At 42.1% G+C, this 21,614-nt stretch overlaps 1 protein-coding gene across 1 annotated transcript in view; it reads right to left on the bottom strand.

The window, feature by feature from the left end:
- Positions 1-84: 84 nt before the first annotated feature.
- Positions 85-21,614, bottom strand: part of RIMBP2 (RIMS binding protein 2) — a 72,911-nt gene continuing 51,381 nt past the window's right edge. Inside the window, exons 17-22 of the mRNA XM_070761988.1 lie at positions 14,615-14,796; positions 11,149-11,317; positions 7,441-7,544; positions 6,905-6,976; positions 5,706-5,840; positions 85-533 (exon numbers count right to left, since the gene is read on the bottom strand). Coding sequence (XP_070618089.1) covers positions 342-533; positions 5,706-5,840; positions 6,905-6,976; positions 7,441-7,544; positions 11,149-11,317; positions 14,615-14,796 — 854 coding nt within the window. The 3' untranslated portion in view covers positions 85-341. The remainder of the gene's footprint in view (positions 534-5,705; positions 5,841-6,904; positions 6,977-7,440; positions 7,545-11,148; positions 11,318-14,614; positions 14,797-21,614) is intronic.

The following is a 21,614-nucleotide window of genomic DNA, read 5'->3' on the forward strand; positions in this document are numbered from 1 at the left end:
GGGGAGGAGTCCCGTAGGCTTGGTGCAGGTTTAAGTTCCTTAATCCCATCTTCTCTAAATGTATTTGTTTTATTAGGGGGGGGGGATATTAACAAAATTCTTTCGGGGTTTTTGCATCACTGCCACGCTGAGCAAGACCAATCCAGGCAGAGAAGTTTCTGGAGACAATAGAATGCTCTTAATAAATAATAATAAATAATGAGGATGGTAATAAAGGGGTGGGTCCTGAAATCCCTAGTTTTGAGCGTTTCTAGATCGGTCTGCATATGGGTATTTTTATTTTTTATTTTTTAAAAAAAGTCTGATGGTTTTTTTAGAGGATGTCCAGATGATTGTAAGTTTCATTTCACGGCACCCAGTCTTTTCAGAAGTTTCTTCCCTTTGGAAAGGAGACCCTTGGTCTTTCTCGAAGGGAGCTCCCTGCCTCGCCTGGGACTACCAGAACCCATAGCTGGCAGAGGTGACCCCGAGTGGAGATGGGCTGTGGGGCTTGGCGCTCTCCTTGGTGGTGTACCTGTGTTCTCAGGAGGAACCTGATAGGTATATTAAGTTTACTGAAGGGTTGCAGTCACGGACAACAAGAAAGCTTTTCTTCTTTTTTTTTCATTCATTTTATCAGGGTTTCTCAATCGTGGCTTGTTTAAAGACGGGTGGGACTTCCGACACCCAGAATTCCCGTCAGCCCACACCGATCTAGAGCTGGCTGGAGAATTCTGGGAGTTGACATCCCACCCGTCTTTAAAGGGGTCAGTATTGACAAACACTGCATTAAACACACACGCACACATACACGCACTTTTTAGGGGCTGGGATTTTTTTCTTCTTTAAAATATGCCACGTAACAGACCCGTCTTGCTTTCCCAGGAGTGTGCCAAAAAGATACGTTGATTGAATTGGGGTTTCATTTATGTTAAAAAGTCACGGCCAAGAGTGTCATCTGACTGTTTTGGAAGACCGGCTGCTGAAAAACGACTTACAGTGGTCCCTCTACTTAAGAACTTAATTCGTTTGCTTTCCTTTCTTCTTCTTTCCCCTCTTTCCTTCTTTTTCCTTCCTTGCTCTTAATTATTTTTATTTACAGTGGTACCTCGACCTAAGAACTTAATTCGTTCCGTGATCAGGTTCTTAAGTAGAAACGTTCTTAAGTAAAAGCAATTTTTCCCATAGGAATCAATGTAAAAGCAAATAATGCGTGCAAACCCATTATGAAAGAAATAAAAGCTCAGAATTTGGGTGGGAGGAGGAGGAAGAGGAGGAGGAGGACAGTCGCTGCCGAAGGAAGAAGGTGAGGTGAGCGCCCCCTTTTGCCTTTCCGCGCCCAGATGCTCCGGGAGGCAACTTCGCGCCGGATGTATGGGAGGCAGCGTGAGGGAGTCACCATAGCGAAGTGGTTTATTCCCTCTCCAAGCGCCCAGAGAAAGGAAAATGCTCCGTTCGTTCTGGGCTGCCAAAGCTTCCTTAAGCGCCACTGAAAGGTTCTGGCAGCCCAGAAAAGCCCGAGATGGCTGGGATTAAAGGGGGAATAGCAGGAAACTGACCAGGCCTTTGTGCTGCTTTCCAATTTCCTGGGAATTTTTTCCGGGCTTGGGTTCTTAAGTAGAAAACGGTTTTAAGTAGAGGCAAAAAAATCTTGAGCACCCAATTCTTATCTAGAAAAGTAGAGGCGTTCTTAAGTAGAGGTACCACTTTATTTTAAAGAGGGTGGATCTGGGTTTTGCTCGGATTCCCTTACTTCTCAAGGAGGTATCTCAAGGAGGTATCTGGGGACTCAACTGGTGGCATACGTCTAAGTCGACTAAATCCATTTCCGGGAAGACTCATCTAGGATTACAAAGGATTCAGACTATCCCAATTTTGGCTTTCCTCCGTGCTTCTTAATCCTCCACCACCACCACCCCTCGTCAACTTTTAGCGTTCTGTCAGGACATATTTTGAGAAGATGGCACACTGGTGGAAAGGGGAACAACAACTCAGCAAACCAAACTAAAACGAACCTTAATCACAATCAAAGAAAGCTCTCCGAGACCTTTGGATGTTTCTGGGTTGGGTGGACTCTCCACATACCCAATGGCACTGAAGAGAATGCTAATACAGTGATACCTTGTCTTACAAACTTAATTGGTTCCGGGACGAGGTTCTTAAGGGGAAAAGTTTGTAAGACGAAACAATGTTTCCCCTAGGAATCAATGGAAAAGCGATTAATGTGTGCAAGCCCAAAATTCACCCCTTTTGCCAGCCGAAGCGCCCGTTTTTGCGATGCTGGGATTCCCCTGAGGCTCCCCTCCACGGGAAACCCCACCTCCTGACTTCCGTGTTTTTGTGATGCTGCAGGGGAATCCCAGCATCGCAAAAATGGGCGCTTCTCTGGCAATGGAAGTCCGGAGATGAGGTTTCCCAGCGAGGGAAGCCTCAGTGAAATCGCAGCATCGCAAAAACACAGATCCGGAGGTGGGGTTTCGAGGACTTCGGTGTTTTTGCGATGCTGCGATTTCACTGATGCTCCCTTCGCTGGGAAACCTCATCTCCGGACTTCCATTGCCAGCGAAGCGCCCATTTTTGCGCTGCTGAGATTCCCCTGCAGCATCACAGAAACACGGAAGTCAGGAGGTGGGGTTTCCCATGGAGGGGAGCCTCAGGAGAATCCCAGCAGCACAAAAACGGGTGCTTTGCTGGCAACGGAAGTCCGGAGGCGTGGCATCCCAGCGGTGGCGGTGGATTTGTAAGGTGAAAATAGTTTGTAAGAAGAGGCAAAAAATCTTAAACCCCAGGTTTGTATCTCGAAAAGTTTGCATGACGAGGCGTTTGTAAGACGAGGTATCACTGTATTTGACTTTGGTTATATTGTATGTATTATTTACTGTTGTAATCTGCGTCCCATTGGGATTATGTGGCATAGAAGCCAAATTAATTACATTAAATTAAATTAAATTAAATTAAAGTGCTTTTCCTGAGTGGAAAAAATAACAAAAGGGTGCGCCAGTAACACCCAACTTCCCTCATGTTGTGTCTGCTTGATATCTCAGTGAGTTTGTTTAAGCAAAGGAGGTCACAAGCTTGCTTTGATCTTAAATCAAGGTCTTGTCTAATAATGGGGTGGGAAAGGGGGGAGGCCAGAGGGGGGACCCTTTTCTCAGCGCAACCCCAACATACACCTGAAGATACCATCTGGGGAGCATTAATGTGTTTGCCCCGGACCGATCTTTCCTTTCAACTTATTGCATTGGTCAACCAAGGAGCTCTGCTGAAACGTTGGGCCGAGAAGCACAGTTCCATAACGGACATGGCCGGCTGGGCAACCCTAAAGCAGGAGAGCTGCTTTTAAGGCAAAACTGACCACTAGATATTGAAAGTTATTGTGCTTTCAAAAGAAGAACCTCTCTTCCCACTGCCGGCCAGGATGCACCACCAGATTACTCTAGCAACAATTTTGTGTCGTCGTTTTCATTTTTCCCAATTAGCTAACCATGCAATATGCAGCTTTTGCTTGGAATCAGACACTGGGAACATTCTCTATGCAAACAAGCATTAAGGCCCGTAAGAAATATGTTCCAAATATTCAAACATTCCCCCCCCTGGGTGGGTTAGACAAGCCTTAAGCCCTGGATGCAAAATCCCTTTTGCATTTTTTTTTATAAATGAGAATTTCTCTTTTTTATCTTTAGATTTCTTAATTTTCGCTGAGTATGCTATTGTTAACCCTCTTATAAATGCTTTCGTAGTGTCCCAAATATTCTGAATTGTAGTATCATTATTCCAATTGTCTTTAAAAAATAATTTAAGTTCTTGTTTAATATAATTAATGTAATTTTGTTCTTGGGTTAAAGCTTGGTTTATGGACCATCTGTGGTGTTCTTTCCTAGGGTCTTTGATTTTTATTAATATTGGATGATGGTCTGCCCATAGATTTGGGCCTATTTCAATATCTTTAATTAGTTTTCCAATTTCTTTGTCTGCCCAAATCATGTCTATCCTAGACCAGGATTTCTGGAGTGGTGAGTAGAAAGTATATTCTAAGTTTTGAGGGTGTCTCTCTCTCCATATATCTGCAAATCTATGTTCTCTCACCATCTCATGAAATTCTGGTGGTAGGGTTTTCCTCTCCTTCGATTTTTTTTCATTGTTTTATAATCTTTTTGAATATCATACACCGCATTGTAATCTCCAATAATACAAATGTTTCCCTTTTCTATCCTACATGTTCCTCTAGTTTTTTGTAAAATTGTTTCTGATTTGAATTTGTGGCATAAATTGCTATTATAACTATTTCTTTGTTTCCTATTCTGATCTTTACATTTAATATTTTTCCCCCTTTGTCCGCGTAGTTTTTTTCAGGTTGAAGTTTCTCCCTAATGTATAGGGCTATTCCCCTTTTTTTAGAATCGGTCAATGCTGTAAATAATTTACCTATTTTTTTTATTTTCTAACAATTTGCGGTCCTGATTTCTTATATGGACTTCTTGTAGGCATAATATATCTGAATTCTGTTTTACAAATTTCATTAGTCTGTGGAGAGGGGCGGCATACAAATCTAAATAATAATAATAATAATAATAATAATAATAATAATAATAATAATAATTGTCTGTTTTCTTTTAATAGGTCAGTTCAATCCGTTGATATTTACTGAAAATAGATTAAGTGTTTTTGCCATATTTTCCTTCTTTCCTCTTTCCCGTTCCTCCCCTCCCCTCTACTGTCGAGAATTTCTCCTTTCCTAACTTAGCACCTTCTATTGCTGCTTGGATTAGACACTGGTCACCTGGAGGGGATGGGACTTGTAGTCCACCGTAGTTGGAAGGTATCAGATTGGGAAAGAGCAAGCCTCATTTAAAAAGAAAACCCAAAAGAACTGGAACCAGGGCTAAGGAATTTGGAGACATATTTCTCTCTCTTTTTGGCCCATTTCACGGGACCGAGATGGCTCACATCACAGAAGGCCAACTTAGAGGAATCTGAGTTATCTAGTGGTATCTTCAGTTGCACACTTACGTGAAGAAGGCAACGTTGCCCGTTTTTAAGGTGTGAAATGAACACTTTTCTTCTGTTCCCAAAGCAGATGAGCAAAGAAATTTTAAAAAAAAATTATATACATAAAATATAATAAGAGGGGGAAAAAAACTGCAAGGATGAGAAAAGATACATGGAACCCTTCAGAAGGGAGCATTGTACAGCAGCTTCAAATCGCTTTGAAATTTTGAAGTTTGGGGTGATGTTCCTCCCCCCACCCCCCCAAAAAAAATTAACCCCAAAGAAGTGCCTGAAGTTTTACATCCATCCATCCATCCCTAAGTCTACTGTCTTAGGTAATTTTTACAGCAGATCTATAATTTACAGATATAAACTATTCAAGGTGGGGAACAAATATATATATATCTATATATATATATCTACGTATCTATAAAAATTAGTGGCTCCTAAATTATCATGAGATTGGTAATTGATGGAAGGAATAAGTTGGTTTAGACTTTAGAGCAAGGAGCTATTTCAGGTTGTTTGTTTGGTTTTTTTTGTCTCCCAGCTTCAGAGCGATCTAAAAACTTGGTTTCAAAAAACGTATTTCTTAATTTATCTATCTATATATACATTATACATATGTACACAAACACATTCAAGCCAAACAGAATTTGAAATGGTCGGCAAGGGGAACAAAGCGAAAACAACAGTTTTGTTTTGATTTATTCTCTTTTTCCTGAATGTTTGCTTACCCTTTTCGCTTTTGTACGCGTGGGCGCATCTTGGGGGTACCGCGAGGGCGCGTCGGATAAATAGACTTCTACATCGTCAGGCACTTCTTCAAGAAAATTCGAAGGAACGTGACCCGTCTGGTTGTTAAGTTCCCCCTGAAACATGGAAAACGGAAAATGAGCAAACAAGGAACCTTTGAGAACAACGTTGCTGAATCGTGGTGACTTCAAGATAGGTGGGCTTCCAGAATGGTGGAATTCCTGGTCAGCTCTGGGAGCTGAAGGCCAGCTAACTTTCAAGTTCTCAAGCTTGAGAAGCACATCAGTCTCTGAGTCTTGATCATTGCTGGCTGGAGAATTCTGAGAGTTGGAAGTCCACCTATCCTAAAGTTCTCAAGGTTCAGGAACGCTAATCTAGAGCTCTCAATCTCGATCATGACTTGCTGGGGAATGCTGGAAGTCTACCTTTCTTAAAGTTCTGAAGGTTGAGAAACACTGATCTAGAACCCCCAATCTCGATCATGACCTGCTGAGAAGGGAAATTCTGGAAGTCCACTTGTTTTAAAATTATCTAGGTTAATCTAGAGTTCTCAATCTCAATCATGACTTGTTGGGGAATTCTGGAAGGCCACCTTTCTTAAAGTTCTCCAGGTTAATCTAGAGCTTGATTGCAACTTGCTAAGGAATTCTAGAAGTCCACTTGTTTTAAAATTCTCTAGGATAATCTAGAGCTCTCAATCTCAATCATGACTTGTTGGGGAATTCTGGAAGTCCACCTTTCTTAAAGTTCTGAAGGTTGAGAAACCCTGATCTAGGACTCTCAATCTCGACCATCACCTGCTGGGGAATTGTGGAAGTCCACCTATTTTAAAGATCTCAAGGTTAATCTACCTCTCTTCGACCTCAATCACAGTTGGCTGGGGAATTCCGGGAGTTGAGGTCTGCCTATCTTCAGGTTCTCAAACCTGAAGATAGATTGAGACATGCGGCTTTAGAAGTTCCCACCAATTATGGCAAAGTAGATGTTTAAAAGTAAATCAGATTCTTATCCCATGCACAAGAGTTGAAGGACGCTAGTTTAAGACTCAAGAAAAACAAACTAAACATCATGCTTGACCCACCATGCTTCTTGGGTGACATCCTTTATTCAGGTTCCTGGTTATCAACCAAAAGGTTTTTCACACCATTAATAAATAGAAGAGGATAAATAAAGCACTTACATAATAAAAGCCATCTTCATCAATTTCTCCAAAGACAGTAATGATATCGCCAGTACAAAATGTGAGTTCAGCCTGCAGAAATGATTTTAAAAAACAACCCACATCATTTTCTCAGAATCCCATTCCTAAATGCTCTTATTCCATGTGTTTCTCAAATATTTTGCCCTGAGGACCCCCCTCCCACATTTAAAAATTAGACTGGACAACCATTTGGTTGGGATGGCAAAAGGTCTCCTACATACCTTGAACAGGGAGTTGGCTGGGGAATTCTGGGAGTTGAAGTCCAAATATCTTCAAGGTGCCAAGGTTGGGAAACACTGGACTAGAGGACCTCTGAGGTCCCTTCCAGCCCCATAATTCTATCTTCTTAAATAGCCAGCGGTCCAGAAAAACTTTGTGGGCAGACTGAAACCCACACCATAATTTTCAACCCACCTATTTTGTCCCCTAATTGGATGCCGTGGCCATGATTCCCAGAGTTTTCTTTTTTAATTACAAAACAAAACATTTTGGACTTGTGCCCATGACCACAATACCTCCACGTCAACATTAGGAGAGCTTTCTCTGGGGTCGTAGTCATACAATGCAACCATTCTTCTTGTAGTTGAACCAGGCGGACGGCTGCTTCTTCGGTTTCTTTCTGTTCCAACCCAAAGAGAGAAAGGAAGGGCAACTTCTTTAAGCATACGACAAGGCCATTCGTTTGTAGAGTCCTAGGTGGTTTGGCCTGGGTTATATTCTTGCTGATATTTCATTACCCAAATAGGGAATACAGTGTTCCCTCGATTTTCGCGGGGGATGTGTTCTGAGACCGCCCGCGAAAGTTGAATTTCCGCAAAGTAGAGATGCGGAAGTAAATACACCATTTTTGGCTATGAACAGTATCACAAGCCATCCCTTAACACTTTAAACCCCTAAATTACCATTTCCCATTCCCTTAAAACCCATTTGTTCACCATTATTACTGGTACTCACCATTGAATGAGACACATAGTGATCCTGATATTTATAAACATAATTATTTATTAACAATAATTATTTTTTTTGCAATAAAAATGCTGCTTGGCCGAGATTTCGGCCAATCAGCAATGGCAAACGAAAGTTTGGCGATGACGTATGACATCATTGGGTGGGAAAAACCGTGGTATAGGAAAAAAACCCGCAAAGTATTTTTAATTAATATTTTTTGAAAAACAGTGGTATAGGCTATCCGCGAAGTTCGAACCCGCAAAAATCGAGGGAACACTGTACTGTACTATCAATGATAGGAGGGAGTGGGGATACCTTTCTTCTATTCCTATATCTCTTCTTCTATTCTTTCATTGATATGTTTTATTCCTATATCTTATTTATTTTATTTTTATTTATTTATTTATTAGATTTGTATGCCGCCCCTCTCCGTAGACTCGGGGCGGCTAACAATAGTGAAACAACATATAACAAATCTAATATTTAAAATAATTTAAAAGACCCTAATTTAAAAACCAAACATACACACAAACATACCATGCATAAATTGTATAGGCCTAGGGGGAAGAGAATATCTCAGTTCCCCCATGCCTGACGACAGAGGTGGGTTTTAAGGAGCTTACGAAAGGCGAGGAGGGTGGGGGCAATTCTGATCTCCGGGGGGGGGGGAGCTGGTTCCAGAGGGCCGGGGCCGCCACAGAGAAGGCTTTTCCCCTGGGTCCCGCAAAACGACATTGTTTAATCGACGGGACCTGGAGAAGGCCCACTCTGTGGGACCTAACTGGTCGTTGGGATTCGTGCAGCAGAAGGTATACAAATCCAATAAATAAGTAAGTAAGTAAGTAAGTAAGTAAATAAATCGATTGATCAATCAAACATGGGCATACTTAGGGAAGCCCATGATTGCTCTCGCAGCTGCATTCTAGATGGTCTGGAGTTTCCGAACACTTTTCAGAGGTAGCCCCATGTAGAGAGCGTTACATCTTCTCTTCTATTCTTTCTTAGATATACAGTATTTTACTATGAGCATATCCTCTGTAACCTTCATTGTGTATTTTACTATGTGTATACCCACTAAAACCCTCATTGAGTAATGGACAAAATCAATCAATCAATAAATAAAAGGAAGGGAGGGAAAGAAGAGGCAGAGGCATTTGTGGAGGAGGAAGAGGAGGAGAAGGAGGAAGAGGAAAAGAAGAAGAGGAGGAAAAGGAAGGAAGGAAGGGGAAAGAAGGAAGGAAGAGGAGGAGAAGGAGGAAGAGGAAAAAAGGAAGAGGAGGAAGGAAGAGGAGGAAGTAGAGGGGGAAGAGAAGGAGGAAAAGAAGGAAAGGAGGAAAGAAGAAGAGGAGGAAGAAGATAAGGAAGTGGAAGAGGAAGGAAGGAAGGAAGGAAGGAAGGAAGGAAGGAAGGAAGGAAGGAAGGAAGAGTGGAGGTGGAGGCAGCGGCGGTGGAGGAAGAGAAAGACTGGTCCTCGAGGCTCTCTGAACTTGCAGACGTTTCATTACCCAACTACATAACCTAATCAGGACTAGAAGGGAGGGTGGTTTGTTGACAGGAGGACTGTGGTGCCTTTGGTGTTCTCTGAGCTTGATGGCTTCCTTGCATGCTTTTCATGACCCAACTAGGCAGCAGCATCAGTGCTAGGAGGGAGAGGGGTTTGCTCTCTGTTTATATACAAGTGGCTTGCTCTATTAGTGATGGTGGGAGTGTTGTAACCCCTCGATATGGATGTTGCTTATTGCTTTATTGCTGATCTGGTATTACATAGCAAAGTCACTTGTCCATGTTCCTAGTGCTTTCCAAATCATGACATGACCCAGTTAAACATGTTGTGAGAACGCAACTTAGAAGAGTCCTGATCTCAAATCCCACATTTCCCAACCATGAAAATAAGAATAAGAAAAAATAGAAACATAGAAACAGAAGATTGACAGCAGAAAAAGACCTCATGGTCCATCTAGTCTGCCCTTATACTATTTCATGTATTTCATCTTAGGATGGATATATGTTTATCCCAGGCATGTTTGAATTCAGTTCCTGTGGATTTACCAACCATGTCTGCTGGACGTTTGTTCCAAGCATCTACTACTCTTTCAGTAAAATAATATTTTCTCACGTTGCTTTTGATCTTTTCCCCAACTAACCTCAGATTGTGTCCCCTTGTTCTTGTGTTCACTTTCCTATTAAAAACACCCTCCTTAAATAAGGTTCAAGAGGGAAGTGTTTTTAATAGGAAAGTGAACACAAGAACAAGGGGACACAATCTGAGGGTAGTTGGGGGAAAGATCAGAAGCAACGTGAGAAAATATTATTTTACTGAAAGAGTAGTAGATGCTTGGAACAAATTTCCAGCAGACGTGCTTGGTAAATCCACAGTAACTGAATTTAAACATGCCTGGGATAAACATACAGTGATCCCTTGTTTTTCGTGGAGGCCACCCGTGAAAAATGAATTTCCGTGAAGTAGAGGAAAGATATTTTTTAATGTATTTAACAAGTATTTGGACTTTTAAAACCCACCCTTTGCATTAAACAGTCATTCTATAATGTTTCTCAGCTGGAACTATATGTGATATCCTACCAGTTTCTTTAATAGAGTACAGCAGTACTGTAGAAGAATTTTATGAATTTTCAATGGATTTAATGGATTTAAGCCCCCTTTGAAAACCCATGAAGTAGGGAATTCGCAAAAGATGAACCGTGAAGTAGTGAGGGATGACTGTACAGGAAATAGTATAAGGGCAGACTAGATGGACCATGAGGTCTTTTTCTGCTGTCAATCTTCTATGTTTCTTTTTTAAAAATATATATTTTTATTGTATTTTTAAAAAAAGATAAACAAAGACATACAACATTAAACACCCAAGGAGCTGCCATTGCTCGGCTTATCTTAGAAGTCTAACTACTACAAAAAATAAAAACTTAACTGTAATCAGATCAATACAGAAATAGCACACATTTGTATTAGATACTTATTGAATTTAACTCTGTATTCTTATGTTAATTAAATTTCTTTATCTATAAAATACTTCTTCAAAAAATATAATGAATAGCACATCTAACTTTATCATACTATAAACATTTTTAAATTGTTTTACTCTATCTTATAAAATTTCAAAACAATAAGTTCTAAAAGTTCTAAATTCTTGTTACTTTAACTTTTAATATTATTTTTAAAGTTCCACCTTCTACGTTTCTATGTTTCTATAATTGCCCAGAAGCAACATGGTCAAGTCAGCCACCATTTCCACGCATGTCCACGGGGTGACACTTACCAAGTTTCTCGATTGGGGTGTTCAGAGGGAGGAACCCTTGCTTTAGAAGGTGATCCATCATTTCTTGATCATCCGCTTGGATTTCAGAAACCATGTTGCAAGGAATAAGGCCCAGTCTTGCACAGGTCTCCCCCCGATAAAACCCGTCGACATCTTTGTCCCCATAAACCTTTGATGTAGAAAAGAGATGATATGGAACAGAATCAAAAGGATCGCCGATTAGAATTTGCAAAGCTTATTTTTAAAAAAATATTTTTTATTAATTTTTCAAAATAAAAGACAAAACAAGACGTAAAACATTTAACATAAAAACGAGCTACAATTGCTCTGCTCAGCATAGAAGTCTTCTTAATACAGAAAAAAACCTACTTAAGATCAATACAGAAAAGTGAACATATCAATAAAATATCTCTATATAATATATACTATCATAAAAATTTTAACTTTTCAATACTTTCCACCAATTGTATAATTGTGGTTTAAACCAATTCAGAAAGAGAAAAAAAATCTTATCAAATATCGTTATATGGTATATTCAATCTAGTAAATTTAACTATTTAACACTTTTAAAAATCTTTTTTCGTGTTCCACCAATTGTAGACATTCTGCCAAGTTTTATAGAATTCTGTTTCGAGTTGGTTATTTAACTTCCTCGGCATCATATCTAATTCTGCACATTCCATAATTTTCCTAAAGACCTCTTTGTCTTTTGGAATTTCCTTTTCTTTCCATTTTTGTGCAAAAGCAATCCTTGCAGCTACTAAAATATGAATTATTAAATAATATGTTTCTTTTTTATACCTGGTACCAGTGTTCCCTCTAATTTTTTGGGGGTGGGTGGGCGGAAAAGTATAGTGTCTGAGCGGCAGTCCCTTCGGGACTGGGCGGCACAGAAATAATAAATGAATAAATAAATAAATAAACAAACAAACAAACAAACAAACAAACAAAAAACCCACCCTGTTTTGCCTCAGAGAATTTCAAAATAAAATACTGTACTGTGTGTCTATAACAGTGAGCTCATAATAGGGCAACTCTATCAATATCAAAATGCCACTTAAATAGTTGAGCTAGTTTCAAACTAGATTTTGATTTTCTTTCTCTCTTCCTTACTCCCATTTTTTTTCTTTCTCTTTTCCTTCCTCTCTTTTTTCTATCTGTTTCTCTCTCTTCCTCTCTCTCTCCTTCCCTCTCACTCTTTCCCTCTCGGCTTCTGGGCAGGTTTGGAAAACTCTGAGTTGATGATGATTTTTAAGTGAGCGATTGCTCATTGCTCAGCTTAGAGGGAACTATGCCTGGTACCAGTGATACCTAATAAGAAAAATTCTGGGGTCTTCTTAATTTCTTTGTTTGTAATTTCCCTTAACCATTTTTCCACCTTGTTCCAATAAATCTTTATTTTTGGGCATGTCCACCATGTGTGAAAGTACTATGTACCAATTTGCAAAGCTTAAGGGGGGTTTAGCTCTCATCCATCATGGAAGTCGACCAAATAGACCCCAACCTTTCTGTTTTATGACTTTTCTTGCCACAGTTACATGAAGACAAGACAAAGAATCATAGATGGAAACTGACCAAGGAGAGATTCAACCTGGAAATAAGGAGAAATTTTTTGACAGTGAGAACAATCAACCGGTGGAACAGATGTTGCCTTCAGAAGTTGTGGGACCTTTATCACTGGAGGCTTTCAAGAAGAGAATGGACTGCCATCTGTCAGAAATGGTGTAGGGTCTCCTGCTTGGGCAGGGGGTTGGACTAGATGATCTACAAGTTCCCTTCAAACTATAGTGATCTGAATTTAACAAAGTTGATCAAAGGCCCAAAGTTAAAAAATACTGCAGAAAAATACATAATTGGTTGCAGAAAATGACATAAACTAACATTGAATTTATACCGAAATTATTCTTACTGGGAATCATAAGAAAAATCTATACAAGGAATATAAAGTACAGTGGTACCTCAAGATACGAACCCCTCATCTTACGAACAACTCGTGATACGAACCCGGGGTTCAGAAAAATTTTGCCTCTTCTTACGAACTTTTTTCGAGTTACGAACCGGCGTTCGGGAGACAGCTGCGAAGCCACGCGGCTGTTTTAAAAGGTCACAGCCGGGCTGGGGGGCTTCCCAGCACCCCCCCGAGCCCCGAACCCGGAAGTTCGGCAAAAGTTCAGGGTTCGGGGGGGGGCCTGGGAAGCCCCCCAGCCCGGCTGTGACCTTTTAAAACAGCCGTGCGGCTTCCCAGCTGTCTCCGAACGCCGAACGCGGAAGTTCGGGTTTGGTGTTCGGCTTCGGGAGACAGCTGGGAAGCCACGCGGCTGTTTTAAAAGGTCACAGCCGGGCTGGGGGGCTTCCCAGCACCCCCCCGAACCCCGAACCCGGAAATTCGGCAAAAGTTTGGCGTTCAGGGGTTGCTGGGAAGCCCCCCAGCCCGGCTGTGACCTTTTAAAACAGCCGCGCGGCTTCCCAGCTGTCTCCCGAAGCCGAACGCGGAAATTCGGGTTTGGCGTTCGGCTTCGGGAGACAGCTGGGAAGCCGCGCGGCTGTTTTAAAAGGTCACAGCCGGCCTGGGGGGCTTCCCAGCAACCTCCCGAACCCCGAACTTTTGCCGAACTTCCGGGTTCGGGGTTTGGGAGATTGCTGGGAAGCCTCCCAGCCCGGCTGTCACCTTTTAAAATAGCCACGCGGCTCGCCAAACGCCGTTTTTTTGCGGGGGTTTTTTTTGGTTGCACGGATTAATTGACTTTACATTGTTTCCTATGGGAAACAATGTTTCGTCTTACGAACCTTTCGTCTTACGAACCTCCCCCTGGAACCAATTAGGTTCATAAGACGAGGTATGACTGTATTTATTAATCCAAAGATGGAACAATTCAAAAATACATGAAGATAGAGAAATAATTAAGAAAATATACGATTGTGCAGAGATGGACCGACTAACTATGGCAATGAGTGATAGAAAAGATTCGGATTACTATAACACCTGGATAATGTGGTATAAATGGACAGAAAAAAGGAAAATGGGTTTGTGATAAAAACATGTATGATACTAGAACATAGGTACAGATAAATATTTTTATAACTTATGGATAAGAATAAATTAATTGGATGTTAACTTACCAAAAAATAGTTGGATTTGTATTTGTATTGTTGATGTTTGTCTGAATGTTGTGTTTGTGTTTTGCTTTTATGTTTTTTTTAATGTATAAAAACCCAATAAAAAATATTTTTTAAAAAAAATGATCAAAGGCCTCGAGACTAAGACATACGAAGAACGGTTGCAGGAACTGGGCATCGCTAGTCTAGTGAAAAGAAGGACCAGGGGAGACAGGATAGCAGTCTTCCAATATTTGAGGGGCTGCCACAGAGAGGAGGGGGTCTCCTGCGTGAGCAGGGGGTTCAACTAGATGACCTACAGGGTCCCTTCCAACTCTTGTTAATTTGCCAATCTGTAAACAAACCCTACCTTGATAATTTGTCCTTCTTTGAAGGGAAGTTCTTCGGTTGCATCAGGGTTCGGAGACATGGTCAGAGGGTCATAATCAAAGAGGGCGACAAATATGCGCGTGGTCACCTCTTCTGCTCCAGGATCAGTTTCTGATTCTTCATAGATCTCTGGAGACAGGCGGTCGCGACTACTGTACCCATCTGGAAACGCAGAAAGATTGGGTCCGAAAATTGGTTACACAGTGGCAAGAACCATTAGGAGCAATAGTGGGTTGCTACCGGTACTGTAGAGCAGTGTTTCCCAACCTTGGCAACTTGAAGATATTTGGACTTCAACTCCCAGAAATCCCCAGCTGTGCGTGCAGTAGCGACGGTAATGGCAACCCGCCCCTGATTAGGAACACGGGAAGTCCTCGATTTATGACTGCAAGGGAGCCCCAAATTCTTATTGTTAAGTGAAACATTTCTTGAGTATTTGCCCCCATTTTACGACCTTTCTCGGTTCTGTTGTTAAGTGAATCACCACAATTAGTAAATCAGTAATCCATATGTTACATAGAAACATAGAAGATTGACGGCAGAAAAAGATCTCCTGGTCCATCTAGTCTGCCCTTATACCATTTCCTGTATTTTGTCTTAGGATGGATATATGTATATCCCAGGCATGTTTAAATTCAGTTCCTGTGGATTTACCAACCACGCCTGCTGGAAGTTTGTTCCAAGCATCTACGATTCTTTCAGTAAAATAATATTTTCTCATGTTGCTTCTAATCTTTCCCCCAACTAACTTCAGATTATGCCTCCTTGTTCTTGTGTTCAGTTTCCTATTAAAAACACTTCCCTCCTGAACCTTATTTAACCCTTTGACATATTTAAATGTTTTGATCATGTCCCCCCTTTTCCTTCTGTCCTCCAGACTATACAGATTGAGTTCATTAAGTCTTTCCTGATATGTTTTATGCTTAAGACCTCCCACCATTTTTGTAGCCCGTCTTTGGACCCGTTCAATTTTATCAATATCTTTTTGTAGGTGAGGTCTCCAGAACTGAACGCAGTATTCCAAATGTGGTCTCACCAGCGCTCTATACAGCGGGATCACAATCTCCCTCTTCCTGCTTGTGATACCTCTAGCTATGCAGCCAAGCATTCTACTTGCTTTCCCTACTGCCTGACTGCACTTTTCACCCATTCTGAGACTGTCAAAAATCACCATCCCTCAATCCTTCTCTTCTGAAGTTTTTGCTAGCACAGAACTGCCAATACAATACTCAGATTGAGGATTCCTTTTGCCCAAGTGCATTATTTTACATTTGGAAACATTAAACTGCAGTTTCCATTGCTTTGACCACTTATCTAGTAAAGCTAAATCATTTTCCATATTACAGACGCCTCCAGGAATATCAACCCTATTGCACACTTTAGAGTCATCGGCAAACCTTCCCCTATGTCACTCCCAAAGATATTTAAAAGAATAGGACGCAGAACAGACCCTTGTGGCACACCGCTTGTAACCTGCCTCTGCTCAGAATACTCACCATTAACAACAACCCTGCAGGGAGACAGAACCGATTAGGTGGTTCTGCCCCAGATGTCTGATGGACCCGGAGGGCTTTCAGATATCTACGCTTCAGCCAGATGAAGTGAAGTGAATCTGATCTACCCATTGACTTTGCTGGTCCACAAAGGGTCACACAAGGTGATCAGGTGACCTAGCAACTCTGCAACGGTCATAAAAATGAACCAGTTGCCATGTGTCTAAACTTTTTATCAGGTGGCCATGGGGATGCAGCTGTAACTGAGAAAAACAATCCTGTCCTTTTCTCCCGTGCCATTGTAACCTTGTACCATCACTAAAACCACTGTCATAACTTAACAACCATAAGTTTAGAGGCTCAAGTTAGGTCCTTACATCATAACAACTGCAAGCTTGTGTGGTCATAATTTAGACACTTGCATTTGTGAATCAGCTGATGATACCGACGCTGTGACTGCTCCTGATCCCTCAATTCGACTTTAAACACCTATTATCTTTAAACTCCTGATCGGAAGCGCATAAGTGCACCAGCGTTCCTACTGTCCCTGTCCTCTTTCCCTCTTATTAGTACCCATCTCATGCATATAAACAGCGTTAAATCTATGTATACTACCAATACGTACTTGACAAAATAAAATAAATTAAATAAATAAGTGTGGACTTCAACTCCCAGAATCCCCCAGCCAGTGTACTTTCTATCCCCTAAACAAGCTCAGTGTCTTAGCTACTGAGCCACCCCACCATGCCTCCCTACAAACTAGTGTTACAATACAATAAATACTGCGGTCTGCCACTAGATGGCAATGCAGAATTGCATGTGGATTTTGATCCTAGCTTGTTCCTTGGTTGAAGTTGAAATAAAACAGCATCATTCAGTCTCCTAAGGGCACAGTTCCAAGTGATCAGCACTGCCCCAGTGATAGATACATAGGAAGGAAGGAAGGAAGGAAGGAAGGAAGGAAGGAAGGAAGGAAGGAAGGAAGGAAGGAAGGAGAGGGAAGGAAGGATGGAAAGCGAAAGAGAAGGAAGGAAGGAGGGAGGAAAGGAAGGAGATAGTAAAGGAGAGAGAGAGGGAAGGAAGGAAAGAGAGAGGGAAGGAAGGAAAGAGAGAGGGAAGGAAGAGAGAGGAAAGGAAGGAAGGTAGGAAGGAAGGAAGGGTCTGAAGCAGGGATGGGTAGGACCTGGAATGGGGGAAAACGCTGTTCTGGCAGTGGGAAAGGAGCACGTAGCTTCGCTCTGTTGCCGCTGGGTGTGCACGCACCATGCACGTACAACCAGAGCGATTCTGGCAGCGAATCTCGCTGCAGCACCTAGAGCGGAAGCTGGTGAAAGCAGCCTGCCCGAGCTCCGGCCACACACCTGCTCTCTTGCGCTGCAGGAGAGGGACTTGTGTGACACCTCCTCCTCAGAAAGCCTTCCCTGGACCCAGCTGTTTTAAACAACTATTGCCCCATCTCCAACTTTCCCTTTATAGGGAAGGTTGTTGAGAAGGTGGTATCGCTTGCTCCAGCTCCAATGGTCCTTGGATGAAGCCGATTACCTGGGACCTTAAAAGTCAGGATTCTCACCTGGCTACAGCGTGGAAATTGCTTTGGTCATGCTGATGGATGATCTCTGGTGGGCCTGGGATAGGGGTCAATCCTCTATCCTGGTGCTTCTTGACCTCTCAGCAGCTTTCGATACCATCAACCATGGTATCCTGCCCTGGCTAGATGGGATAGGAGTGGGAGGCACTGTTTTACAATGGTTCACCTCCTACCTCTCTGGTCAGTCACAGTTGGTGTTAGCGTGAGGTCAGAGGACTCCTAGGTCCTTTCTTTGTGGGGTTCCTCAGGGGTCAGTCCTCCCCCCCCCTGCTGTTTAATATCAACATGAAACCACTGGGTGAGATCATCCAAGGACATGGGGTGAGTTACCATCAGTATGCGGATGATACTCAGCTATACATTTCTACTCCGTACACACTCAGTGAAGCAGTGGAAGTAATGTGCCGGTGTCTGGAGATTGTTAGGGTTTGGATGGGCCTTAACAAGCTCAAATTCAACCCCAACAAGACAAAATGGCTGTGGTTTTTGCCTCCCAAGGACAATTCCATCTGCCCATCCATTACCCTGGGAATTGGTTTCTGACCCACTCAGAGAGGGGTTCGCAACTTGGGCATCCTCCTCGATCCACAGCTGACATTAGACCACCATCTTTCAGCTGTGATGAGGGGGGCGTTACCCTATCTGGACAAGGAGTCACTACTCAGAATCGCCCATGCCCTTCTCTGTGGTGGCCCCAGCCCTCTGGAATCAACTCCCCCCAGAGATCAGAACTGCCCCCACCCTCCTTGCCTTTTGTAAATTGCTTAAGACCCACCTATACCTCCAGGCATGGGCGAATTGAAACATTTCCCCCAGGCTTATATAGCTTTATCTATGGTATGCTTGTGTTGTATGGTTTTATATAATGGGCTTTGATATTTCTTCTTCTTTTAAATATTAGATTTGTTTACTGTATATTGTTTATTATTGTTGTGAGCCGCCCCGAGTCTACGGAGAGGGGCGGCATACAAATCTAATAAATTATTATTATTATTATCACCACCTCAAGGTTTGACTACTGCAATGCTCTGTACATGGGGCTACCCTTGAATAGTGTTTGGAAACTCCAGATCGTGCAGAATGCAGCTGCGCGAACAGTCATGGGCCTTCCCACGTATGCCCATGTTTCTCCAACACACTGCAGGCTGCTCTGGCTGCCGATCGGTTTCCAGATGCAATTCAAATTGTTGGTTATGACCTATAAAGCCCTGTATGGCATCGGACCAGATTACTTACGGGACCGCCTTCTGCCACATGAGTGCCAGTGACTGGTCAGGTCCCACAGAGTTGGCCTTTTCCAGGTCCCGTCAACTAGACAATGTCGTTTGGCAGGGCCTAGGGGAATATTTATTTATATTTTATTTTATTTTATTTTATTTTATTTTATTTTATTTTATTTATTTTATTTTATTTTATTTTATTTTATTTTATTTTATTTTATTTTATTTTATTTTATTTTATTTTATTTTATTTTATTTTATTTTATTTTATTTATCTATCTATCTATCTATCTATCTATCTATCTATCTATTTATTCATTTATTTATTTAGATTTGTATGCCGCCCCTCTCCGTAGACTCGGGGCGGCTAACAATAATAAAACAGCGTATAACAAATCTAATATTTAAAATAACTAAAAACCCTTATTAAAAAACCAAACATACACACAAACATACCATGAATAAATTGTATAGGCCTGTGGGGAAAGGAGTATCTCAATTTCCCCATGCCTGACGACAGAGGTGGGTTTTAAGGAGCTTACGAAAGGCGAGTAGGGTGGGGGCAATTCTCATCTCTGGGGGGAGCTAGTTCCAGAGGGTCGGGGCCGCCACAGAGAAGGCTCTTCTCCTGGGTCCCGCCAAATGACATTGTTTAGTCAACGGGACCCGGAGAAGACCAACTCTGAGGGACCTAACTGGTCGCTGGGATTCGTGCGGCAGAAGGTGGCCGCGGAGATAAGAGCCTTCTCTGTGGGGGGGGGCGGCCCTCTGGAATCAGCTCCCCTTATGTTGTGGTTCCGTCTGAGGCCCCTCCGGGAACGGCTGATCTTCTGTCGGTTTCCAGCTCAGAGGGAGAGGCTGAGGAACAGGAGGTGCAGACAGACGAGGAGGAGGAATCCCAGGCTGAAGAAGAGGGAGGACAGCCAGAGTCCCACCAGGGGGAGCTCTCCCCAGCAAGCAGCCTGGATTCCTTAGAGGAAAATGCACAAGCCATAATTGATCTGCGACAACGAAGAGCTACTCAGAGACGGAATCAATTGGCTAAATACTTTCAGCATTAAAGTGGCAACAGCTGGGTTTGGGTGTGGTGCTCTTGGGAAAGGCTAAAAGGCAGACCCACCCTTCCTGGCTTGTGGAGTTTTATCTTTGAGAGTCGTGGGACCTGGCTGTGAACTTTGGCGTCTTGGAATCCTGGTTTGTGCTTTTGACTATTGGAACCTTGGGGGGGGGGGGGGGGGTGTGCCAGCAAGAAGCTTGCTGTATTGTCTGGACATCAGGACCCTGCTGTAACGTATTATAGCCTGTCTGTTGGGAAGAACAGGTTTTCCTCTGTGCTTATTTTTTCCAGCTATAAAATACTTTTGGCTTTTACCAGAGTGTCTGGCTGTTTTTTCCAGTTGGTGTTGAGGTCTGGGGGAACCCAGACAGAACACCTTAGAGATTCGTATTGCCCCCACCCTCCTTGCCTTCTGTTAGAATTTGGAGACGCACCTGTGCCAACAGGCCTGCCTATGAATGAATGTACGTTGAATGGAAAGTAAGTTGATGGACCGAAAATGACTGTTTTTATATTAAATTGGGGCAAAAAAGATCATAAAATCAGGAGGAAGTTCTATGATGCCTACTTAACCTCCACTTGCTCAATGACCAATTTTTTGGTCCCGATTGTGGTCGTAAGTCAAGGAAGATATTTCTTGTTTTCCTTTAGACATCACATCGATTCGTCCTGTATCCAGGCCTGTTTGCAACATTCGGTCCTTTCGTTTTAACAAGGTGTGAATAAAGTTGTGACTCAACTGCAACAGCCATATTCCATCACTGGACTCCGCTGCGGAACTGCTAAAAATAAGGCAGCTATTTAAATCACACAGGCAGAAAAAGAAAGGTGTGAATTGTGTGAAGTTTGAACTATTTAAAGCCATTTCTAATTATGAGACTGCCCAAGGGAGAAGTGTCAGCTGACCCTTGATGTAAGCAAGGGTGGATGAAGTTGATGTGCTTGCTGAAATTGTGTACAGCAGGCGTCTCAAGCCCAGGCCACTTTAAGACTTGTGGACTTCAACCCCCAGAATCCCTCAGCCAGCTTTGCTGAGGTGTGGTGTTGAGCTTTGCTGGCTGAGGAATTCTGGGAGTTGAAGTCCACAAGACTAAAACTATTTTCTTGGTTGGTAAAATAAAAATTCAACACAAAAAAATAGTTTGTTGCAAAAGCAACAAGTCTTCGGAGAGGGGCGGCATACAAATCTAATAAATTATTATTATTATTATTATTATTATTATTATTATTATTATTATTATTTTATTTATTATTTTATTAATAATAAATAATTAAAAAATAATTTATTTATTTTATTTATTATTATTAAAAGCGACTGCCTGCATAGGCTTCTGAATTGGGGCTGAAAAGTAAAAATGGAAACACTATTGTTTGTTTGTTTAAATTTCTAAGCTGCCCTTCTCCAGTGGATTTGAGGCGGCGTACAAGGTAAAACAGATACAAAAATGTCTTAAAACTCCAGATATTAAAAATCATTCATTTGGATTCATCAAATATCACAGGCATACTATTAGCCAAAGCACAGTATCCACGCCCAAGGGTCGCAGGCCTGCCAGCAAAAGTGTATTTTTAAAGCCTTTCAAAAGGCCAAAAGGGCGGGGACAGTGCGAATCTCCAGGGGG

This window comes from Erythrolamprus reginae, chromosome 10 (genome assembly GCF_031021105.1).
Source record: "Erythrolamprus reginae isolate rEryReg1 chromosome 10, rEryReg1.hap1, whole genome shotgun sequence".
NCBI classification, from domain to species: domain Eukaryota; kingdom Metazoa; phylum Chordata; class Lepidosauria; order Squamata; family Dipsadidae; genus Erythrolamprus; species Erythrolamprus reginae.